The sequence below is a fragment of the Acomys russatus genome, chromosome 23 (assembly GCF_903995435.1).
Source record: "Acomys russatus chromosome 23, mAcoRus1.1, whole genome shotgun sequence".
Taxonomy (NCBI): Eukaryota; Metazoa; Chordata; class Mammalia; order Rodentia; family Muridae; genus Acomys; species Acomys russatus.
In genome coordinates, this window is record NC_067159.1 from 24237956 (window position 1) to 24261243 (window position 23288).

Consider the following 23288-nt stretch of genomic DNA (forward strand, 5'->3'; position numbering starts at 1 on the left):
TGCCTCTGCCTCCCATGTGCTGGGGTTAAAGGTGTGCACCCCTGCCACCACCACCTGGCGGCCAGACAGATCTTTTAAAAAAGATTCTAGAAAAGAGAAATAACAGTTTAGGAAATATGACCACTAAAGTTTAACCAAATATTATTTACACGAAATATATAAAAAGTCAAGTAATTCAGCAGAAAAATCAATTGTGGTTTTTTTGTTTGTTTGTTTGTTTGTTTTTGTTTGTTTGTTTTGTTTTGTTTGTTTTTGGTTTTGGTTTTTCGAGACAGGGTTTCTCTGTGTAGCCTTGGCCATCCTGGACTCACTTTGTAGACCAGGCTGGCCTCGAACTCACAGCCATCTGCCTGCCTCTGCCTCCCGAGTGCTGGGATTAAAGGCATGTGCCACCACGCCCGGCTTGTTTATATTTTTTAAGTAGGCCATGAAGGGGGTGGGTCACACTAGGCCCAGAAATATTTGTTCAACATCAGCCTCACTTCTTCTGGAAGGATCTCCACTTCTTAACTAGTTTGCTAACTCAGATTCGTTTTTTCTTTTTGAAAGATTCTGCCCCCTTATAATGAAAATCTTGTTCGGTTCTAACATAGCTGACTGATTTCAACAAAACTGAAGGTTTCCTGAGTGAAACTTAATACACGGTCAGTTTGAGATTACACCCAGTCAACCCCAGTGGGAATGGTGGAGAATCAAAGCTTGTGTGAGTCATAAAGCGTTCTCTGTTATAGTCTGTTCCTTATGCTTCACTCACCTCGAAACGAAATGTCCTGTGATAATAATCGTATTATTTAATGTTTCATGAGCTTAGGCCTTGTCTTTCAAAGGACAGGCTTTTGAAAAGGGGAAAAATATTAAAGGCGTAGTCTCTGATTTCATATAGTATCAGCAAATAGGGTAAACCAACACGCTGGGGGGGGGGGTTAAAAAAAAAAAGATCAGTTTGGGGAAGAAAGGTTCTTGAGTGAAGCAAAGCCAAAATATAAAGTAATAAAACAAAACAAACGAACATAGCATTCCATCTGCTCTAGAAAAATGAGAGCAGGCAAGCTTCCAAAGCCTCGGTGGTGGCTTTGGGGGGGCGGGGGGTGAACAGTCACGAGGCGCCCGGCCGCGCTCCGCGCTCCGGCCAGCAGGGGGCGCCCCTCCGCGCGCCGCGCTCCCTCCGTCGCCCCGCGGCTCCGCCCGCGCCCCGCCGCCCGGCGCCACGCCCGCCGCAGGCCGAGGGCCAGTCACCCGCGGGCCTGCGCCCCGCCGGCCCCTCCGCGCCCCGCCCCTGGCCCGCCGCGGGACGAGTAACGGTTACGAAGCACTTTCTCGAGTGCGGTTTCTGCTTAGTCATTGTCTTCCAGGAAACGGCCCTCTTCTTTTCGCCGGCGGCTCCGGTTGGTGGCCGCAGAAGCCGCCGCGGCCGTCCGCGCCAGCGCCTCCCTCCGGGACCGCCTCTCCGTCGCCGCCCGGCCTCCTCGGGCCCGAGCGCACACCGGGCTGTGGCCGCGCGGCGTCGGCAGCCTCGCGCTCGCCTCTGGGGCCTGTGGGGCGGGGAGGGGGGCTCCGCCGCGCCCTGCGAAGGCAGCCGTCTTCCCGCCCCGCTCTCCGCGGCCCCGTCGTTTTCCCCGGTTCTCCCCGGGCGGCTTGCTGCCATGGGCACCGACAGCCGCGCGGCCGGGGCGCTCCTGGCGCGGGCCAGCACCCTGCACCTGCAGACCGGGAACCTGCTCAACTGGGGCCGCCTGCGGAAAAAGTGCCCGTCCACGCACAGCGAGGAGGTGAGCACGGCGGGGCCGAGCCCCGGGTGGGGTGGGGGGGTTGGTGGGTCGTCTTCCGTGGGAGTGTGGGGCGGGGGTCGGGGAAGGTGCGCGGGTAAGTGGGGACAAGCAGGACATGCCAGGGCCCGGCCCGCCCCGGAGGCCATCTCCGGAGGTATGGAGGTGAGCTGGGTGCCATCCCGGCTTGGCAGGTGCTACTGCCGGGCGAGGGGCGCCTCCGGCAGTCTCTCATAGTTGATCGCACAGCTCTCTAGCTCACGGGGGTCCCCTGCCAGGCTGGGGGATGTTGGACAGAGCCACTGCACCCCTGCGTCCCCATCTTCCTTCCCAGGTAAAGGAATATTAGGTTAGTGCTTGGTAGATGAACTAACAATGCGCTTAACTTTGATATTGTTGACATCGGTTTCTCTATTTGTGCTGAATTTGGATTTGGGGCAAATACTTACGGCAAGTTAACATTTTATTTGTTTCAAAACGAACCATTTATAAGCCGAGCACGGTAGCGCACGCTTTTAATCACAGCCCTGGGGAGGCAGAACCAGGGAGGGTCTCTTGAGTTGGTTGGTGGCCAGCCTGGTCTGTGTAGCAAACTCCTAGACAGCCAGGGCTACTCTGTCCCAACCCTCTCCTTCTCCACCCCTTCACTAGTTGGAAGTGACAGAGATTAATCTAGAATTAAAACGTGTTATATTTGTGTTAATGGCCCATTCCTGAGCCAGAAGTTCTCCATGGACTGTGCAACTAATTGCAGAGGCATATTGGTAATGGAACACGCAATTATCATGTGTTGTAAATAATAAGCTGGCCATGGTGGTGCTCCTCTAAATCCCAGACTCGATGGGATGAGGCGATAGCACGTGGGATTTGAGGCCAGTCTGGGCTACGATGAGAGACCCTGTCTCAAAAAAGAAAATAAATAGAAACTCTTTAAAAACAAAACATTTACATTTAGGTGCTATAGGATTTTGAGACAGTTCTTCCCGTCTGTAACTTTAGCCTTGAGTAATATCCTGTCATCAAGGTATTGTGGTAAGTAAAAGGTGGCTTTTTATCAACTGGATCATCAGAAAGGTAAACAAATCCTGATTTAAAAATTACCTTTTTCTGGCTGGGCACACTGGCCCATACCTGTAATCCCAGCACTTAGGAGGCAGAGGCAGACAGATCACTGTGAGTTAGTTGAAGGCCAGCCTGATCTACTAAGCCAGTCCAGGACAGCCAGGGCTACACAGAGAAATCCTGTCTCGAAACACAACAAAACAAAAGAATACATTTCCCAAGTTATGTCCTATCGTAACATTAGTATCTGTGATCAGAGACAAGCCTCTGATCTTTTAATGAGGCAGACTATACCAACAGTACCTGGAATCCTTATAATTGTAAATTGAGAGCCTGCCCGGGTCAGATTTAGGAACCTGAGTCGCTAGCCTAGCCTGCGTTCATGTTCCAGACAAGTTGGAATGTTTTGTGAAAACTGCCTGCTTTGCCTGTTTCTCCTAAAGGCATCATCATTGCCTTTTGGCTTGGAAAGCCTGGTTCTCCCAGCACTGAGTCCACTACAGCCTCTGGCCATGAGTAGGACTGTGCTGGGTGAAGCGGTCTCCTCCTGCCTTATCTCACCACAACACACACTAGTGGCTTTCAAAGTCTTTTTTTTTTTTTTCATGTTTTTATTAATTCTTTGAGAATTTCAGTGCCTCTCTCAACCATCATCGAAGAGGCTTTTAAAGTTTTTTTTTTTTAAGCCTTGCTTATTAATATGTATACAGTGTTCTGCTTGCATGTACACCTGCAGGCCAGAAGAGGGCATCAGATCTCATTATAGATGGTTGTGAACCAGGGTTGCTGGGAATTGAATACAGGACCTCTGGAAGAGCAGTCAGTGCTCTTAGCCTCTCAGCCATTTCTCTAGCCCCTCAGGTTGGTTTTTTTGTTTTTTGTTTTTGTTTTGTTTTGTTTGTTTGTTTGTTTTTTGACTAAAAATAATGCATTTTGTTCATTCAGTTCTTAGTTTTCCATTTCTGTGTGTGTGTCAACATATTAGAAACAGGTGCGTTACAAAGATAGTATTAACCCTTGCATACTGTGTGACAGCCTTTTTTTTCCTGTCCTGTTGCACTTTATAAAAATTGACTTTTTAAGCTGGGTGTGATGGGGTATGCCTTTGATCCCAGCACTCAGGAAACAGAGGCAGGAGGATCAACTGACTTTTAAATAAAAATATAATTGACTTTTTAAGTGTGTGTGTGTGTGTGTCAGAGCCCCTTGGAGCTGGAATTACAGCTGTTTGGAAGCTGCCTTGTGGGTGCTGAGAACCAGATTTGAGTCCTCTACAAGAGCTGTAGCTTTTCTTAGGCACTGAGCCACTACTCTTTAAAAAACAGTAATGTGCACAGTTTGAAAAGCATTGTTCAGCCTGGCGTGGTGGCGCGTGCCTTTAATCCCAGCACTCAGGAGGCAGAAGCAGGTGGGTCTCTGAGTTCAAGGGCAGCCTGATCTACAAAGTGAGTCCAGGACAGCCAAGGCTATATACAGAGACAGACCCTGTCTTGAAAAAACAAGACAACAACAACAACAAAAAAAGAGGGGCTGCAGAGATGGCTCAGTGGTTAAGACCACTATCTGCTCATCCAGAAGTTACTGAGTACAATTCCCAGCAGCCACATGGTGACTCACAACCATCTATGCTGGAACTCGACGCCCTTTTCTGAGATGCAGGCATACATGCAGATAGAGCGCTCATACACATAAAATAAATAAAATCTTAAGAAGAAAGAAAAAAAGAAAGACATTGTTCAAAGGATTAATCATGGTCTATAGTGTTTTTCTCGGGATGTTTCAGAAGAGTAGGATGTAAAGTAAACCTAGAAAACATTGAGGGAAGTCTTAAAATATGTCAGCATATTGTAAGGAATCCATAGCAGATTAGGTAGAATGCAATGGTGTGTTCTGTCTGACGAAAAGAACTCTGTCCTGTGTGTGAGCTCAGAGGTTGGTATCTGATGTTTTCCTCTATTACACTCTATCTTGTTGGGTTTTATTTGTTTATTTATTTTTAAAGACAGGGTGTCTCAACTGAACCCAGAGCTCAGGGATTGGCTAGACGCCCATCCTCACTCCCTCATGTCCCAGCACTACCTACTGGTACCTGCCACCATGCCTGTCTTTTGTCTGTGTGCTGGGCTCCGAGGTCAAGCCCTCAGCTTATGTGGCAGCCACTCTACCACGCGAGCCATCACCTCAGCCTGTGCATGAGGAATTTTCCAACAACCAGAGATCAGGATGTGCTGTTGTTTGAAACAGTTAGACTTCACTGAAGAGAGTAAGAAAATTGGAAGACAAAACAAAAATAACCACTAAATTTTTTCAAGGCCTGATTTTTTTTTTCTCTTACAGATTCTTATTTTTTTATTTTTAAATTTTATTTTTTATTTAATGTTTTATACTGTATACTTTAGTCATATTTCCCCTTCTGTGACTCCTCTCAGGCCGTCCCCGTCTCCCTCCCCATCCAATTTTATGTTCTCTCTTTCAAAACAGCCAGAAACCCCACAGAACCTCAAAATGAACAAGCGGAAGACCAGTAAGACAAAACAAACAAGACAAAGCAAAACAAAAAGTCCACAGAAAAACCATGGAGTTTGTTTTGTGTTGCCCAACTACTCCTAGGCATTGGCACTCCATTGAAGGAAACTGGTTTTTTTTTTTTCCCCCATGCCGATTGGTGTCTCAGGCATCTTCAAGGTTAGGGTTGGGACCCTGAGATACCTTTCCTCTCTCAGCACTAAGAACCCATCCCGTCCGGCTTGCTGCCACAGTCTCTGTGGGTTCACATGTGCTTCGGTCCTGTTGCACCTGGAGGACACTGTTTCCTTGGAATGATCATTACCCGTGGCTCCTACCATCTTCTGCATAGATCCTGTGCTTTGAGGAGAGGGTTGATGAAGACAACCCATGTAGGCCTGTGTGTTCCCAAGGCTTTCACTCTCTAAACATTGTCCAGTTCGCTCTCAGTTAATCCTGTCTACTGTCAGAAGCAGCTGCTCTGACGTAAGTTGAACAAGGCACTAATCTCTGGGTATTTGTTTGATATCCTAAGGTTTTCATTTTGAGTTTCAGTTTAGTTTGGGTTTTTTGGTTTTTTTCCTCCCTGTGGTTCTAGTTCTTTGACTTTCATATCCTGAACTGTTTTTATTATTTAGTTCAACTATATTTTTTCCAGTCTTCATTGAGGCATTTATTCATGTCCTCTTTAAGGTCCCTGAATAATTGCTGTTTTGAAGTGTGTGTCTTGTGCTTCAACTAAATTACCCTTCTCAGGGCCTGTTGCAGTATTGCTGTCTTAGCTGCTCTGGGACCCAGGCATCTGGAGTTCTGAATTGTAAATATCTGATATGCAGATGGTTTTAGGTGACCCCTGTGAAAGGATCATTTGACCCCCTCTCCCAAAGAGTTTCAACCCACAGATTGAGAACTTCTGGAAAGGAGTGGTGCTGGGCCAGGGGGAAAGGCTGAGAGGGCCAGCGGAAAAGAGCTAGGAGTGTCCTGTGTCCTTCCCAGGAAGTGCAGTCCCTGGGGAGTTGAGCTGGGTGCGGGGAGGGGCTTCTGCAAGCTGTCCAGGTGAAGCTGAGAGAGTAGAATGCAGAACCGGAAGGATCTGTAAATAACTTACCTGAGCCTCAGCCCTCTGTGGCCACTGGGCTCCCTGGGAGAAAGTATTTCTGTGAGTCAGTGGCTGACACAAAGGAGATGGGCTAGAAAGGGGAGGCTTGAGACAAGGTTTCTCTGTGTAGCCCAGCTCTCTTGGACCAGGAGACCAGGCTGGCCTTGAACTCACAGAGATCCACCTGCCTCTGCTCCACCACTGCCCGGTCCAGAGCTTCTTATTTTTGTGGGGACTCAAGTAGAAGCTCTCGGCGAGGATAGCCTGTGTCTTGGCGGTCTGACCCCGGCATTTTTTGGCTTCCTTCATTCTCTTGGTCTGCAGCCCCCCCCCCCCCCCTTGTTTAGTGTGTTGTTTCTTCAGAGCAATGCGTTGGTGACCGTGTGCAGGACATGTGGAGCAGCCGGGCACTGAGGCTTGGGTGCGTCTCATCTTCTTTGTTTACAGGCTTTGTGACTACATATTGGTGGATCGCACCCTCTGCAGGGGGACTGAAAAGTTTGAGGGTCCTACTGCCAAGGAACAGTAGTATCTGACAGTCCAGGAATACCTTTCTCCTCTTCTTCCTCCTCTTCCTCCTCCTCCTCCTCCTCCTCCTCCTCCTTATTATTATTATTATTATTATTATTATTATTATTACTGTTATTTACAGTAACCAAGTCAAGAACACTCAGATTATCATGCAAAATGCATCCCAAGCAGACTCGCATCTTCTGGCTCCAGTTCTTCCTGGTCTGGACCTATAGTAAGAATGCCTCTTGCAGGTACACACTGCTGTGGGTCAAGACAGCGCACTTCATAAGATGGCCCCATTTGCCGTTCCCACCGCTGACAGACCACATCACCCTTCCACTCTTTATTCGGGCCATTGGCAGTAACTTCTGTCTGTGGCAATGAATCCCTCACAGAAAGTGCAAAGTTTGCATTCCTTCCTGGTGGCTGGTCATCTTGATGCAACCAACCGCCTAGGAGGATCTGTGGAAAAAGAACTGATATAATTTTAAACAAGTTTACCTGTTGGTAGAATTCAACTACATGTTTTCATTTTATTTTATGTGTGGCATATGTCTGTATACCACATGTGTGCCTGATGCACATGGAAGCCAGAAGAGGGTGTTGGATTCCCTGGGACTGGAATGACAGGTGGCTGCGAGCTGCCATGTGGGCACTGGGACTTGAACCCAGGTCTTCTAGAACAACAACAGCCAGTGCTCTGAGCCATCCCTCCAGCTCCCTAAATGTATGTGGCCCAATGCAAAGCTGTAAATATACTTATAACATTTATTTGTGACTCTGCTGTGTAGTCTGGAGCCTGACCTTTGTAAATGACAGCATCGCAATGTCACAATGTCAAAAGTTGGACAGGAAACCTTGGCATGGTGGTGCTCATCTATAATCCATGTGCGTGGGAAGTAGAGGGGGGCGGGGCATCCTGGGGCTAGATCAGACTCAACAACTCAGCCACCTTCCAAAGGACACGCATGGTGGGTTTTGACCAATTGAGTTATGTGATAGTTTTTGTTGTTATTGCTGTTTTGAGACAGGATTTCTCTGTGTATTCCTGGTTGTCCTGGAACTTACTATGTAGACCAGAGATCTTCCTGACCTGAGAGATCCACCTGCCTCTGTCTCTTGAGTTCCAGGATTAAAGGTGTTTGCCACCACTGCTCAGTGTGTGATTGTTTGTTTGCATGCTTGCTTTTTAAGTTGTTACATAATTCAGCTCCAATGACTGGCTAAATTGTGGTGATATTTCTCTTCAATGGTATTGTATGAGTGTCCTAAGAAAAGGGAGAATAGGGAACGAAAAATACAAGGTGACTATTCAGGCAATATACATATTATGTAATTTGTAAGATTAGAAATTATTGTGTTTATGGTAAAGCTAATGAATTCCTCAAGCAATTAACTTTGGAAATTTTCTGTAATTTGTCCAGAATCCAAGGCTGATTAAAGAAATGGTTTCAGAGGCTGGGTGTGGTGGCGCACACCTGTAATTCCAACATTTAGGAAGCAGAGGCAGGCGGATCTCTGTGAGTTTGAGGCCAGTCTGGTCTACAAAGAGAGTCCAGGACAGCGAAGGCTTGTTACACACAGAAATTCTTTTTGAAAAACAAACAAACAAACAAACAAAAAGAATGGAATGGTTTCAGAAAAGAGGCCAGTACTTGGAAGGTAAACAATCTTGTTGGGTTGAGGAATTCATCAGCAGAGCTCTAATATGTAACTAGTCATCTTCCCAGAGAAAAGCACCTTAGAATATTTCCAAGAGTTGAACTAGAGCACTGTTCATAGAATGGTTAACCTAAGTCTGGCTGCTTCAACACTTACTAGTTTGTAAGAGAATATTGATGGAAAAAAAAAAAAAGAGAGAGAGAGAGAATATTGACGTTTTCCCGTTCACACTTGTGTAAGGGAGGCGTTGTGAGAGTGAATAGTGACTGTGAAGCCAGATGGCTGATGGGGAACAAGAGGTGCTGAGAAAGAAGGAGGGCAGAAGGCCACGTATGTCAAGAAATGGAGAGGAATTGAGGATGGAGGGAGCAGGAGTAAGGAGAAGAGAAACAACAGAAACGTTTTGTTTTGAAAAACACAATAATGAAACTTAATTCTTTGCAACCTAAAAACAAAACTTAAAAAAAAAGATGTCACTTTAAAGAAGCAGTGTGTGCCATTCCGGCGGTATAATGGTGGAGTCGGGAGGTGCGCCCAGGCCAAACAGTGGGGCTGGACTCAGGGTCGGTGGCCAAAAAAGAGTGCTGAATTTTTGCTGCACATGCTGAAAAATGCGGAAAGTAATGCTGAGCTTAAGGGTTTAGATGTAGATTCCCTGGTCATTGAACACATCCAGGTGAATAAGGCACCTAAGATGCGCCGACGAACTTACAGAGCCCATGGCCGGATTAACCCATACATGAGCTCCCCCTGCCACATCGAGATGATCCTCACTGAAAAGGAGCAGATTGTTCCAAAGCCCGAGGAGGAGGTGGCACAGAAGAAGAAGATATCCCAGAAGAAACTGAAGAAACAAAAACTGATGGCACGGGAATAAATTCTGCATAAAATAAATGCAGATAAAAGTAAAGGTCTTCCGGTGGTCTTTATTTACAAGCAGATTGTCTCAGAGATTACATGTTAGATAACAACAACAAATGTATTAACTTGTAATTTTCATTACTATTCTCTGCATGACAGTGCAGACTATGAATCACTGCGCCCTTGGTTATCTTTAAAGCAATGATTCCTAGCTGCCAGAGTTGGTTAATTAGTTGATCAGAAATTAGTTTAGGGTCAGGCTACCAAGATGGCTCACCAGGCACTTGCCTTCAGGCAGGACAGCCTGAGCTTGATTCCTGAGACTCAATGGTAGGCAGGAATTGATTCTTAAAAGCTGTCCTTCGGCTGCCCATATAGTAAACCAATGTAATAGAGGATTTTATTTTGTTTCTCTCCTTTTGTTGTTTTTAATGAGTTTAGTGAGGGGTTGGGCCGATGGCTGGGCAGTTAAGAGCACTTGTTGCTCTTGCAGAGGACTGGGCCTGGTTTCCTGCCGGACTTGGTGGGTCACAGCCATTTGTAGCTCCAGTTCCAGGGGATTTGACGCTTTCTGGTCTCCATGGACACATGCAGGCAGACAAAAGACACGTATAGTCAAAGGAATAAATCTAATAAAAAAGTTTAGTGAATAATGAAATGGTGTGCTTCCCCTATAGAATAGTAGCCATTAGCATGCTTGGTAGATCTAAGTAGCATGTTGTAATTTTTCTTTTGGTATGTACATGTAGGTCTTCATTAAGTAAATATGCATCTTATTAGAGGCCACTATCACTGACATTGAGATAAATACAAGTGCCTATTTTCATTTATAACATACAATGATGTTAGTGGAGGAATATTTTATAAAAACAAACAAACAAACAAAGCACTGAAGATAAGGTAAGAAGTGTACCCTGGGTGTTAGGAAACGACTTACGGATTGTCATGTTGCAAGTTGATCCATGCCTGTGGTTTTCAGACTGTAGACTTATATGGCAGTTACTTGGATGTTTGTTAACAGTATGTTCTGGCTGTTTTTAGAGAGTCTTTGGCCAATCTTTGATTGAGCACAGGAGTTTGAATGCACAGTTGTGGTGCTGGGGACTGATCCAAAGGCTGGCCTCAGGAATGCTGGGCAGCTGCTCTCTTGTTGAGCTGGATCCCTGAACCAAGACTGAATTACAGCTTCGTGCCACTACGACCTGGCCCAAGTCCCTTTATAACCATATTCTTGAAATAGTTTTTTGTTCTTTATGAATAATGTCTCCAAGTTTCACTGGTACAAAATTACCTTTTGAATGCTGCATTCACGAGGTAAAAAGCAGGTGAATCCCTGAGTGTGAGGTCAGCCTGGTTTACACGGTGAGTCCAGGACAGCCTGGTTTACACGGTGAGTCCAGGACAGCCTGGTCTACACAGTGAATCCAGGACAGCCTGGTCTACACAGTGAGTCCAGGACAGCCTGGTCTACACAGTGAGTCCCGGGACAGCCAGGGCTATGTAGAGAGACTCTGTCTTAACAAGCCAAAAAAGGATAAGAATAAAACAAAACAAAGGTTTGCTGGGAACAGTGGCACATGCCTCTAACCCCAGCACTCTAGGAGGCAGAGGCAGGTGGATCTTGTGAGATCAAGGCCAGCCTTGTCTACAAAGTAAGTCCAGGACAGCCAAGGCTACACATAGAAACCCTGTCTCAAAAAACAAAACAGCAGCAGCAACAACAACAACAAAAAAGGTTAGAATTTATAGTGCCGGAAACAATAATAACTATTACAGAGTAAACATGGGCTGGTGTGGTATTTTTTTCTCTTACTCCTTTCCCTCCTTCTAGGTGTGACGAGCTCTTGACTAACTTTGAAATGCTTCTTTCTGCAGCTTCGAGACTGTATCCAAAAGACCTTGAATGAGTGGAGTTCCCAAATCAGCCCTGATTTGGTCAGGGTAAGTGGACTGTGAAGTGGAAACCCTGCGAGCCTGTGCAGGTGTGAAGTCAATTTTCAGTTTGCCGTGTGAAGCCCAGCAAGCAGTTGGCCATAAAGCTCTGTGGCTTTTTTTTTTTTTTTTTTTTTTTTTTTGCTGATATGGTGGCCTGCTCTAGTAGGGTTGAGCAGAATATCTGGTCTCTAGCTAGTTCCTCATATAGTTTTCTTCTGCTTAGTTCCCACCACAGTTTGCTCACCCATCAGTGTTTTGTTCCAGTTACTGTTTGGTCAAGTATAAGAGTGCTTATCAAGGGCGCTGGAGAGATGGCTCAGAGGTTAAGAGCACTGACTGCTCTTCTGGAGGTCCTGAGTTCAATTCCCAGCACCTACACGGTAGCTCACAACCATCTATAATGTGAACTGATGCCCTCTTCTGGCCTGGCAGGTGTACAGGTAGGCAGAGCACTGTACACATAATAAATAAATCTTTTTTTTTTTTTTTTATTTTTTAAGAGTGATTATCAGCCTTAGTTGGTAGGTTGCTTGGTAGAATGTCAATCCAATAATATAGATAGGAACACTTTTTAAATGTCACTTTCTCATGAAACAGTAAGGAACTGTACTCCATTAAATGCCAGTACGTGGCCATTTTCAAAAAAGTTAACAGACCCAATAACTGTCTGCAACTACTCTGAAATCAGCAGGCAAAGGTTTGTGTTTGGTCATGTACTACTTTAAATAAAGTATGGAAGAGGAGCCAGGCATCATGGTGGATGTCTGCAATCCCAGCCCTTGGGAAGCTTGAGGCAAGAAGACTGAGTTGAAGCCAGCCTGGGCTACAGCAAAAATTCCAGGATTAGTAGGACTCTGTTTCAAACAAAGAACATGTGCTAGAAGTGCTGGTTCCCTTGGGCAGACTGTTTTAAACCGTATAGCTGCTGTACAGAAATTGGTTGTCATCTGTTTATGTGACTTAACCATCTCTTCTTTCCGTGCTTGACTTTGTGCTGTTAACTTTGTACTTATTTGTGCTAGGTACTGTAATGTGTGCAGGGACAACAAGAAAGATAATGTTGCTTTGTTAGATCGTAGGCAGTATGTTTCTGATGGGTAGGTGCTGTCTGTCCTTTTACCATTATCCCAATAGAGTATTCGTTGGGATGACCCCTGCCTTTTAAAAAATTATACTCAATAACATAAATATTTTAACTTAAAATATTTACAATTACAAAACTGAGTACACTGTTGTCGTGCAGCTCCTCATTCTTATGCATTGGGTATCTTCCCGAGGGACCTGAGTATTTATGCACACAAACTCCTACACATGGATGTTTTTTCCAGCTTTATTAATAATTGACAACGGTTTGAAATAGATGTTGTTAGGTAGACAAATGGAGATTAAGACTGTGGTGCATCCAGGCAGTGAGATTTTACTGAGTCCTGAAGAGCAATGCATGACTAAGCCAGGAGAGGCACAAAGGAGCCTGAAATGCACGCCGCTAAGTGAAAGAAGTCGTTCTAAAAGGGTGCGTTCTGAGTGATTGCAGGTGAAGCACTCTGATGGGATGGCGACGGTGGAGGAGGCAAAGTACATGTGGGAGAACTCCCTGTTCTTCCTGCTCAGTAGGAAGAAGCTATAATGCTCCTTTTCTTTTCTTTTTAAAGCAGCTATGTTACCTCAACAGGTCAAATTGGTGTGCTGGTTGGAGTGAGGATGATTCCTTATAGGCTTGTGTTTGTTGGGAGGGTTAGGAGGTTTGGCCTTGTTGGCTGAGGTGTGTCACTGGGGCATGAACTTTGAGGTTTCAAAAGCCCATGCCAAGTCTGTTGTCTCTCTCTCTCTCCTGTCAGCTTATCAAGCTTATCAGGGGCCTCACCCCATGAGCCAATAGGTCCATGCTTGAGAGCAGAAGGCATCGAAACAGGAGTAGTAACTATGGACATTTGGGCAACTTCTTCATGTAACTTGCTTGTGCCATCAAGTCATGGTCTCTTTTTACAGCAATAGAACAATAACCCAGACAGTTGGTAATTAATATAGAAGGTTTTCCACAGGTTTTAACATGTAATTATTCAAAATAGGTAATTTTCATCAATTCTGATACTTTTTTATTAACTCTAAGCTCCTCTTAGAGTTTTATTCATTTATTTATTTATTTTTGGTCATGGATACTTTTGAATACTTGGTCAAAATGAGACTTTTCTCCAGGAAATAGATCTCTCTCTCTCTCTCTCTCTCTCTCTCTCTCTCTCTCTCTCTCTCTCTCTCTCTCTCTCTCTCTCTCAACCAATATATCTCTACTAAGCTTTTAAAGTCCATTAGAGCTCACAAAGAATCTTATCTGTTAGTTCTTTGTTTCTGAAGTGCTTAGGACAATAAAAACTTGACAATCAGTAGTGCTGATTTTATGTCCATTGAACGTTGTGTTTCCTACAGGAGTTTCCAGATGTCTTGGAATGCACCATGTCGCACGCAGTTGAGAAGATAAACCCTGATGAACGAGAAGAAATGAAAGTTTCTGGTAAGCTCCGCCCCTTACAGTCACTGTCCTGTGTGCATGGGGGGAGGTCACCGGACACACACATGGGAGTAAACCCTTCCTTCTCACCCCAAATGCCTTGGTCACCAGACTCTAGCATAATTCTAATGTCAGGTTTTAGGAAGGAGTTACAGGACGTCAGAGCTGAGTGCTGTGCAGTCAGGATGAAAGTTTGACTTACTGTTCCTCGTTTGTGTGCTTTGTGTTTACTCGGCAACAGAAAGATTAAAGTGGGAGAAGTGGAGAGGATAAAGGGAACGGTTGGGAGCAGTGTCTGTGCAGAGCAAACCTAACCTTCCCTTCCTGGGAGCTGGTAAGCAGTGGCGGGGCCGCCTGGAAGTACAGAAGGATGTCTGGGCAGTAAGCCTCGGGGAAAGAGGCAGTGCATATCAATGTCCTGTACATCAGTATATGCCGGTGACTGCTGCATTTCAGAAGCAGCAGTAAAGGTTAGCAGATTCTGCCCTCAGCTTACAGACAGCATAGCAGTCACTAGCATCTCAAGCTTGCCTAGATTCAGGCTCCCTGAATGTGGAGACTCCTGATAGAATAACCTAGGGCTAGCAAGTGTTTAAACTCTTTGAGCCTCAATTTGTTTATCTGTACAGTGGGATACAATTATTTCACAGGCTTCTTTATATATAATATGGATGAAATAACAAGAGGCACATAACTAGGGCAGTACTTGCCACAAAGCAGTGCTGGGTCTCCATTATTTATTAAGTAACATATTGAGATGGATATGTATGCTGAGGTAATGAGATAGGAATGGTCTTTTCATTCCAATCGTAATACTGTCCTGCTTTATGCTAAACGCTGAGCTGTCCCTTTATGATTATATTTGTGCATGTAGTTGTCAAAGCAAACATACCAGGAAAGGACTGTGCTCCCCCGTCACACCAGTGGCATTAAATAATGTGACCGTTAGCCTTGACCTGGGTGTAGTGGCACACAACAGTAGTTCCAGCTTCTTGGAGGATGAGGCAGAGGATCAGAAGTTTCAGCTGGCCTGGCAACGTAATGAGACCCTACCAGCTAAAAAGTTAGTTAGTTGATGAACCCACACACTATGAAGGTATGCCTGACTCCAAAACCTGTGTCTTCTGTTAACTACACATCACTGCTTGTGTAGGAAAGGAAGTAAAGCCAATATTCTTGTGTAGCTGGTGGTAATCCATCATTGTCTCCCCCACATTGTCCTCCATTCCTGTACCATTTGAGAATTTTGATAGGAATAAAATTCTCCCTGTAATCAGCCTTTGTCTTTCTTTCTCAGAGTACCCCATCTTTCAGAGAGAGAGAGAGAAGGCCATTCCAGATGGCAAAATTTAGAGATCAGGTGTTAGTAGTGGGAGATTTTATTTGTGTCAAAGGGAGGAGGATCAAACCCAGGGCTTCACACATGTGAGGCAAATGCTCTATCACCTGGGAAGATTTTTCAGTGTGTGTGATGGGAGCTAAAGCTGGACCTAGCTGGTGAGCACTGACTTATCTGATAGGGGAGCTATAATGGCCGCTCATGAGGCGTAACACCAGGGCCAGATGTCTTAGGAAGATCTAGCAGTAGAAAAGAGGGCAGATAAACAAGTAAACAGGAACATTTGTTGCATATGTTGAACACTAGTCTCTGATTATGAGCATTTTTGTTATGTTTTCTTCCATTGTTCTGTTTTCTGTCATTGTTTTCCTACATCTCTTACATTTGTTTACAATTCTAAATGTACTCAGTAGACTTCAGGTTTATATAAACATGTACATATAAAGTTGAGTTTAAGTCAAGCATGTTTCCTTTATTGAAAATTAATCAACTTCTAGGGGTAAAGAGCTGGCTGCGGTGTAAAGAGCTCGTGCTGCTCTTCCAGAAGACCTGACCTTGGTTCCCACATAAGGCACCTCACAGCCACCTGTAACTCTAGTCTAGGAGATCTGACACCTCCTCTGGCCTCTGTAGCCAGCTTCCCCTACACATGTATATGTACACACACACACACACACACACACACACACACACATTAGATTTAAGAGAAAATAAACTTCCCTATTAACCAAAGAAATATCAAATAATACAGTCCTGGAAGGCTACATGTTATGTCTGCTAAATTTTAAGAAATGAGTACAAATTGACTGCCTGGAACTCGAGATGTTTCAGTCTCAGAGGTTTTCAGATTTTCTATGTTTGGGTGGATTTCACCGATTGCACGCCCTGCATGGTGAGGTGGATGGCCTGGTGCACTGGGGCATGGCTGTCACAGGACAAGGCATATAAGTAGAGCAAGACCCACGGGGTACACTGGTCAGAATCACATTTCTAACACTCTGCTTTGGGAAATGATTCAGTGTAGGGTTGAACAAAAAGTTACCAACTTGTTTACATAACAAAATACTGGAGCTGGGGCTGGAACATAAACTAACAGATGTTGAGTGGGCAGGACCCCGTCTGATGAACTCCACCCCAATACAATGCAGAATAATTCTCAAGAATGAGAAAGAAGAACTGGGTGTGCTTGGTGCAGCTGCAGCCCCAGCATTTGGGAAGGTGAGGGCAGGAACGTTGGGACTTGAAGGCAGAGTGGGCTAAAAGGAGACCTTGTCTCAAATATATATATATATTTTTTAGTGTGTAAAAGTATATGTTAAAAACATAGGCCAGGGTTGTATTTGCCTTCATACAGTGCAGCATTGAAAGGAAACCAAGAAAAGACTAAAAAAGCTTTGAGTGATAAGACTGCCTGCTGTCTTTTTTGGTCTTTGCACTTTTATCGATCTTTCTTGTTTGTGGAGTAAGTAAGCACGCTATTACCAGGAAAACTTTAAAATAACGTCTACATAGAAAACACATATGAAGTATTTACCACACAAAGATGAACCTAACAGGGCTGGAGAGATGGCTCAGCAGTGAAGGGCACATACTCCTTACAGAGGCCTGCAGTTCAGTTCCCAGCACCCGTGTAACTACATCTCCAGAGGATCTGATGCCTCTGAGGACACATGCACTCCTGTGTACTACACACATGCACACAAGTAAAACATTTAAGAGATAAACCAACTAGAGCTTTTAAAAAGTTATACCATACTTTATATTGTAGACTTTTCTTTTTTTCAGTTTTCTCATTACACATTTGAGGCTTTCTTAGATTTGTCTTACTGTAGAAGGTATGTAAAATGCTCCATTATGCTTACTTAGCTTATGAAAATAGACACTGAAGCTGGGCGTGGTGACACACGCCCTTAATCTCAGAACTCGGGAGTTCAAGGCCAGCCTGGTCTACAAAACAAATCCAGGACAGCCAGGGTTAACACAGAGAGACTCTGTCTGGTTGGGGCGGGCCGGTGGGGGTGGAGGGGAGAGAAGCAAAACAAAACAAAACAAAAAAAAAATAGACACTTAAAATAATTTTAGGTCCAGTTTATCTTGAGAAATAGACGTGTTGACAACTAGCATGTAACTTGACAACTAGCATGTAACTTAAAATTTACAGTATGTGTGCATATGTCTGTCTTAAAATGGGGTATGCAATTATAGAAGTAGGAAAAGAAAACTAAATCCGATCTTGGTAATCCTGCACAGTAAGATGTGGACATGTATGCACAGTGAGGTGTGGATACATATGGACAGTGAGGTGTGGATACACATGCATGGACAGTGAGGCGTGGATACACATGCATGGACAGTGAGGCGTGGATACACATGCATGGACAGTAAGGCGTGGATACACATGGACAGTAAGATGTAGACACACATTCATAGTAGGTGTGGACACACATGCACATTAACGTACAGACACATGTACATAGTGAGGTGTGGACACACATGCACAGTGAGGTGTGGACATACACAGTAATCAGCTTTTTCTTTGTTGTCCAGCAAAACTGTTCATCGTAGGATCGAATTCATCATCATCAACTAGGAGTGCAGTTGACATGGGTAAGCAAAACTTTTTCAGGTAGGTGGCGGCAGCGCACACCTTTAATCCCAGCACTTGGGAGGTAGAGGCAAGCAGATCTCTGTGAGTTCCAGGACGGCATGGTCTATAAAGTGAGTTCCAGCAAAGCCAGAGCTACACAGAGAAACCCTGTCTTGAAAATAAATCTTCTTCATAATATAGGTTTTTAATTATCGTAAGTGAATTAGTAACAACCATCTAGATAAAGAAAATAAGCTGATTTCAATTTTACCATTTAAAGACTTGAATAGGATTAAGTGTTCATTTACATATAGTAATAAATACATTGATAGAAATGTAAAAGATGTAGTAAATGTTACCTGTTTGAGGATCGAATTTCTTTTGAATCATTATTAGCCCTTTAAATATTACACGACAGATGAAATACTAAAATCAGAGACAACAAAATACAAATAGTTTGGATTCATTTTTAGCACCTGATTAGTTAAAAATAAAGGAAGGAAAACCCCAGGGAAGAGGGCAGGTGAGGGACCCACCTGTCTGCTGCTCAGAGATGTAAAGTTAAGCACTTAGAGACATGCTCTCAAGGACAAGCAAATTATGCAGTAATCTATTGTTCAGAAAATGATTAATGACCAAGACAGGATTGAGTGGGGCATGTTGGGGGCAGTGAGGAGTGTTTTTAGTGTAACACAGTCTCCTTTCATGTCTCCCTTTCCGTCAGCATGCTCGGTACTTGGAGTTGCACAGCTGGACTCTGTCATCATCGCTTCACCTCCAATTGAAGATGGAGTTAATCTTTCCTTGGAGCATTTGCAACCTTACTGGGAGGAACTAGAAAACTTAGTTCAGAGCAAGAAAATTGTTGCTATAGGCACCTCTGATCTGGACAAAACACAGCTGGAGCAGCTGTATCAGTGGGCGCAGGTAAGGATGTGCAGATGAGGACACTTGGCTACAGCCGTGGAGCATCGTGCATCTAGGGCATGTTTGCTGTGGGTGACGGCTGGGTGGGAGCTCTGAGACAGGCTTATCTAAAGCACCAGGAGCTTAACGTTTTACTGAACTGAGTATTCATCCACCTCAAGGAGTGAAGAAAATGTGGAATGCTAAGTTTCCAGAGCAACCCAGAACTGCATTTCAGGCTTACGTGATGAAATGTTACACTTTGTGTATTATGGCTCTAATTTCTTAAGTAAGGAAATATATGTATTTACTTTTCTGTTAAGTGAAGATGATTAGACTTAATTTATAGAAGCTGATATAGGGAAGGCATCATAAAACCTTCATCCTCGCACTCTTGCTCTAAGACCCTACAAAATTAGGAGGGAAGTACCAGCATGTTACCCTTACTTTCCGTATTTTTTCCTTATTCTTTTTATTTCATTTTCAGCTGCTTCCTCAGACCTTTCAGAATTGATGACAAGCAGGAAGGCCATAGAAAGCATTGTCTGTTGACTTGGTAGTAGTATTTGGCCCAAAACCATCTGGACACGTAGTGATCCAGCAAGTATATAGTATATACCAGTTAGCCAGTGCAGCTACTGAAGCTATGAGTCCTTTAAGTGCCTGATTAGTAGCCACTGTTTATACCCTGACATTCATTCAGTGTATACCTTGAAGATAGATTCCCTGTTGCTAAAACGTTATCCTTAGAATCGCTGCTTCAGAGGCAGATGTGCTAGATTGCTAATGATTCCGGCAGGCTTCATTTTGAATCTTAATAGTAAGCATAATTCTGTGTTGGCTTTTCTCTCACCCTAGGGCTATTTTCCGTGTTATCACTAACATGGACTAGGAAGGCATACATTAAAACACAAGTTGGGCAGAAGTACTTTATAAATGAACCATTGTTAAATACTGTTTTATGTTCTGAAGTCTATTGCTCTCTTTTCTAAAAAGTAGGGGTAAGGTGGTTGCTGTATTAGCAGAGTTCACTTCCTAGCACTCACCGAAGTACCCAGGAAGCGGTGCCTGCTTGTGATACCAGGCCCAGAGAAGGCAGAGACACAAAGATTCCCCGGGGATTGGTGGACAGCTGGTGTACTGAATTAGTGAGCTCCAGTTCATTGAGAGACCTTGTCTTAAAAGTTGGGTAGGAAGTGATTGAGGAAGACACCCAATAACAACCTCTGCCTTCTGCATGCACCAATACACACATGTGCAGACAAAGGCACAAAATCAATTGTCTCACTAAACATGCAAAGCAATAGGCTTCACTATAGAGCTTTTTCATACATACGTCATTATACCAAATTCTAATTAATTCTCCTCTTCTTCTCTCCCTTGTGAGACCCCCTTCCTTTCTTCATTGTAGTCCATCCTCTTCCTTCCCTTTCTAGCTTCACGACCTAGACACACACACACACACACACACACACACACACACACACACACACGTACAGAGTTTTATATTGAAAGTCCCACATGTGAGAGGAACATGTAGTATTGCCTTTCTGAGTCCAGCTTAATTCAGTTCACATAATAGTTTCTAAGTTTGTTTATTTTCCTGCCCATATCATAGTTTCCTTTGTGGTGACTAAAACTCCATTGTGTTTATCATTTTTTCTTTACCCTTTCTGTTGGACACATAGCCTGCTTCTGTTTCCTAGCTACTGTAAATTGTATCTTAGTGCTTTCTTCTTTCTATTTTCTGTATGACATAATTTAAAACAGTACATTTTATTTCCACTTTTAGGTAAAACCAAATAGTAATCAAGTTAATCTTGCCTCCTGCTGTGTGATGCCACCAGATTTGACTGCATTTGCTAAACAATTTGACATACAGCTACTGACTCATAATGACCCAAAAGGTAATAATAATTTTATTTATAGGCTTTGATCATGAGCGTTTGGAAGACAGAAGCTGTTTGTTCAGTGAGCTGGAGGTGCAGGCCTGTGACAGAATGCTTGTCTAGCATGTACGTGGCCTAGGTTTGATCCCTGATGTCATACACAAACTTTTTTTTTTTTTTTTTTTTGAGACAGGGTCTCTCTGTGTTAGCCTTGGCTGTCCTGGACAAACATTTTCAAAAAGAAAAAGACAACAAATGTTGAAATTAATTTTAAGTGTGTGCTGTGATAATATAAATGTAAAACACACACATCTTTATTGTCTCTGTGCAATGGTGGAGTTGTAAACCAGTTGGCAGGATCCTACACATAAGAATGAACTAAACCATATCTCTAGACCTCACATATTTTTGTTTGTTTGTTTTGTTTTAAAGCAATTAGCATAATGCTTTGATTAATATAATTAAGTATTGTGCTGTGACCAGAGAAAGCAAAAGTTCAAAGTAATAGAAAAACTAGATTTCCTTTTTCCAATGATGAGGAATATGTTATGATATCTACCTAATATACTAATGGGGAAGCTGACTTCAAATCCTCCTAGAGTTATACCTTTTTGCACTTATTAGACATAATACTGTATGAATCACACACACACAGTGTGTATGTATATGTGTGTGTCTGTGTGTCTCTGTGTGTCTGTGTTTGTATGAGCACATACCCAGAAAAATATCTTGATGAAATACACAGTAATAGAAATGCTGGATATAGGGTTAGGAATGATTTATTTTCTTTTTACTCTCCTGGATATTCCCTGGTTGTACATCAGAATCCCCAGGAGATTTTCAAAAATTGCAAGTTCCAGTTTCCAATAACCAGAAGTTATGAATTAAAGAGGCCAGGGTACAAGGATGTGTTTTCTTTTTTTTTTTTTTTTTTTTTTTTTAATTTATTTATTGTATATAAGTGTTTTTATCTGCAGAAGAGGGCATCAGATAGCATTATAGATGGTTGGGAACCACCATGTGGTTGCTGGGAATTGAACTCAGGACCTCTGGAAGAGCAGCCAGTTCCCTTAACCACTGAGCCATATCTCCAGCCCAAGGATGTGTTTTCAAAGAACTGATTGTTTTTAATACTGTGGTTCAGTTTAGAGGGATACAGTTTTGTTGTTAGGATCTCCTGCAGCCATGCAGGCCTGGAGGTCACTATATTGCCAAGAATTACCAGAACTTGTGGTCTTCCTGCCTCCATACCCAAGTGCTGAGGTCCAGTTGTACCATCAGAGCTGGCTTAAGTGCCTGGGGTAAACAAAACCAGGTGCTAATCGCTGGCCCAGTATTCAGTTTTGTTGTGTTTAAATGCTTACTTACATAGAAGGAGCTTTTGTCTTCAAACCTAACTTGTTGGGGTTGCTGTTTTAGAACTGCTCTCTGAGGCAAGTTTCCAAGAAGCTCTTCAAGAAAGCATCCCTGACATAGAAGCCCAGGAGTGGGTGCCGCTGTGGCTGCTGAGATACTCGGTCATTGTGAAAAGCAGAGGAATCATCAAGTCAAAAGGCTACATTTTGCAAGCCAAAAGAAGAGGCTCTTAACTACCGTGCAGGCTCACACCTCATTGACCTGTGTTTATCTTGAACATACGATAGGAATCCAAATGATAAAATTGAGATGTGTAAAAAGATCTAGCTATTGCCTGCAAGTGTCATTGAGGCATGTATTCAGTTGTTTTGGCAGCGTGGTCAAGTTTTGAATACGTCTCTTGCCTCCGCATCAGCACACTCACAGGAACCACTGTCTTCTTTTCATTAAACTTGTTTTCTAACTGAAATAGTCTATAAAGAAAAATACCTGCAATATATTTCCTTTATTTTTATGAGTAATAGAAATCAAGAAAATTTGTTTTTAGATATATTTTGGCCTAGGCATCAGGGTGATGTATATACATATTTTTTATTTCCAAGATTCATTAATTGCTTCTTACTCTATACTTCTATAACTAAGCAATTAAATTACAATTGTTAAAACAAATACTGGAAGAGATTTTTTTTTCCTGTCATTGTCAAAATAATCTATCTCAGAGTAACTATAGCAGCTGGGATCTACTAGTAACATAAATACAATCCATTCTCTGATCCACGAATGGAAATTTAATCTTGTGTTCTCGCTTACAGCTTAGCTCTCTTTGACTGTGTGCTCTGTATGTTTCTTCCCTCTCTTGTTTACAAAGGCAAGCCACAGTGAATCCGAGAGGCTTGAGGCTTTAATGTCACTGTTTGGGAGTTTCATAAAAGGAACTGTCATCTTCTGATTCTTTGGAACTCTTGACACATTTTGTGTGTTGCTGCTTAAAAACATTCACTAAGTCAGTTGCACTCACCATGTGCTCAGCACTGTGGGCTCTGGAGATGTGGAGTAAGAATCAGCCAAGTAAAAGCCAGGCGTGGTGGCGCACGCCTTTAATCCCAGCACTCGGGAGGCAGAGGCAGGCGGATCGCTGTGAGTTCGAGGCCAGTCTGGTCTACAAAGTGATTCTAGGGCAGCCAAGGCTACACAGAGAAACCCTGTCTCAAAAAAAAAAAAAAAAAAGAATCAGCCAAGTGAAGTGTGTGAATTCTGAACTTATCAATTACTGACAGGGAGGGAATAAAGCCGGAAAAGGCT

General features: G+C 43.5%; 2 protein-coding genes across 3 annotated transcripts; both read left to right on the forward strand.

The window, feature by feature from the left end:
• Positions 1–1557: 1557 nt before the first annotated feature.
• Gclm (glutamate-cysteine ligase modifier subunit) lies at positions 1558–22265 on the forward strand. 2 transcript variants are annotated; one of them, XM_051165501.1, is made up of 7 exons: positions 1558–1769; positions 11344–11409; positions 13828–13912; positions 17796–17855; positions 18560–18762; positions 20534–20648; positions 22050–22265. In XM_051165501.1, the coding sequence occupies exons 1-7, from the start codon at positions 1644–1646 to the stop codon at positions 22217–22219; spliced, it is 825 nt and encodes a 274-aa protein (XP_051021458.1). In that variant the 5' UTR covers positions 1558–1643; the 3' UTR covers positions 22220–22265. The 2 variants fall into 2 exon arrangements, with proteins under 2 accessions (XP_051021458.1, XP_051021459.1); XM_051165502.1 differs by lacking the exon at positions 1558–1769 and adding an exon at positions 1945–2100.
• Positions 7120–9517, forward strand: LOC127206109 (60S ribosomal protein L17-like). The gene is made up of 2 exons (XM_051165405.1): positions 7120–7306; positions 9078–9517. Exons 1-2 carry the CDS (start codon positions 7120–7122, stop codon positions 9482–9484), a joined length of 594 nt encoding a protein of 197 aa, XP_051021362.1. The 3' UTR covers positions 9485–9517.
• Positions 22266–23288: the final 1023 nt, after the last annotated feature.

Bases quoted from the DNA above. Each gene is read 5' to 3' on its own strand.
- LOC127206109 (XM_051165405.1), top strand. From the start codon at position 7,120: ATGCATCCCAAGCAGACTCGCATCTTCTGGCTCCAGTTCTTCCTGGTC. The intron at 7,307-9,077 runs GTAACTTCTGTC...TTAAAAAAAAAG, and splicing joins CTTTATTCGGGCCATTGGCA to ATGTCACTTTAAAGAAGCAG.
- Gclm (XM_051165501.1), top strand. From the start codon at position 1,644: ATGGGCACCGACAGCCGCGCGGCCGGGGCGCTCCTGGCGCGGGCCAGC. The intron at 11,410-13,827 runs GTAAGTGGACTG...TGTTTCCTACAG, and splicing joins TCAGCCCTGATTTGGTCAGG to GAGTTTCCAGATGTCTTGGA. The intron at 17,856-18,559 runs GTAAGCAAAACT...CCTTTCCGTCAG, and splicing joins TAGGAGTGCAGTTGACATGG to CATGCTCGGTACTTGGAGTT.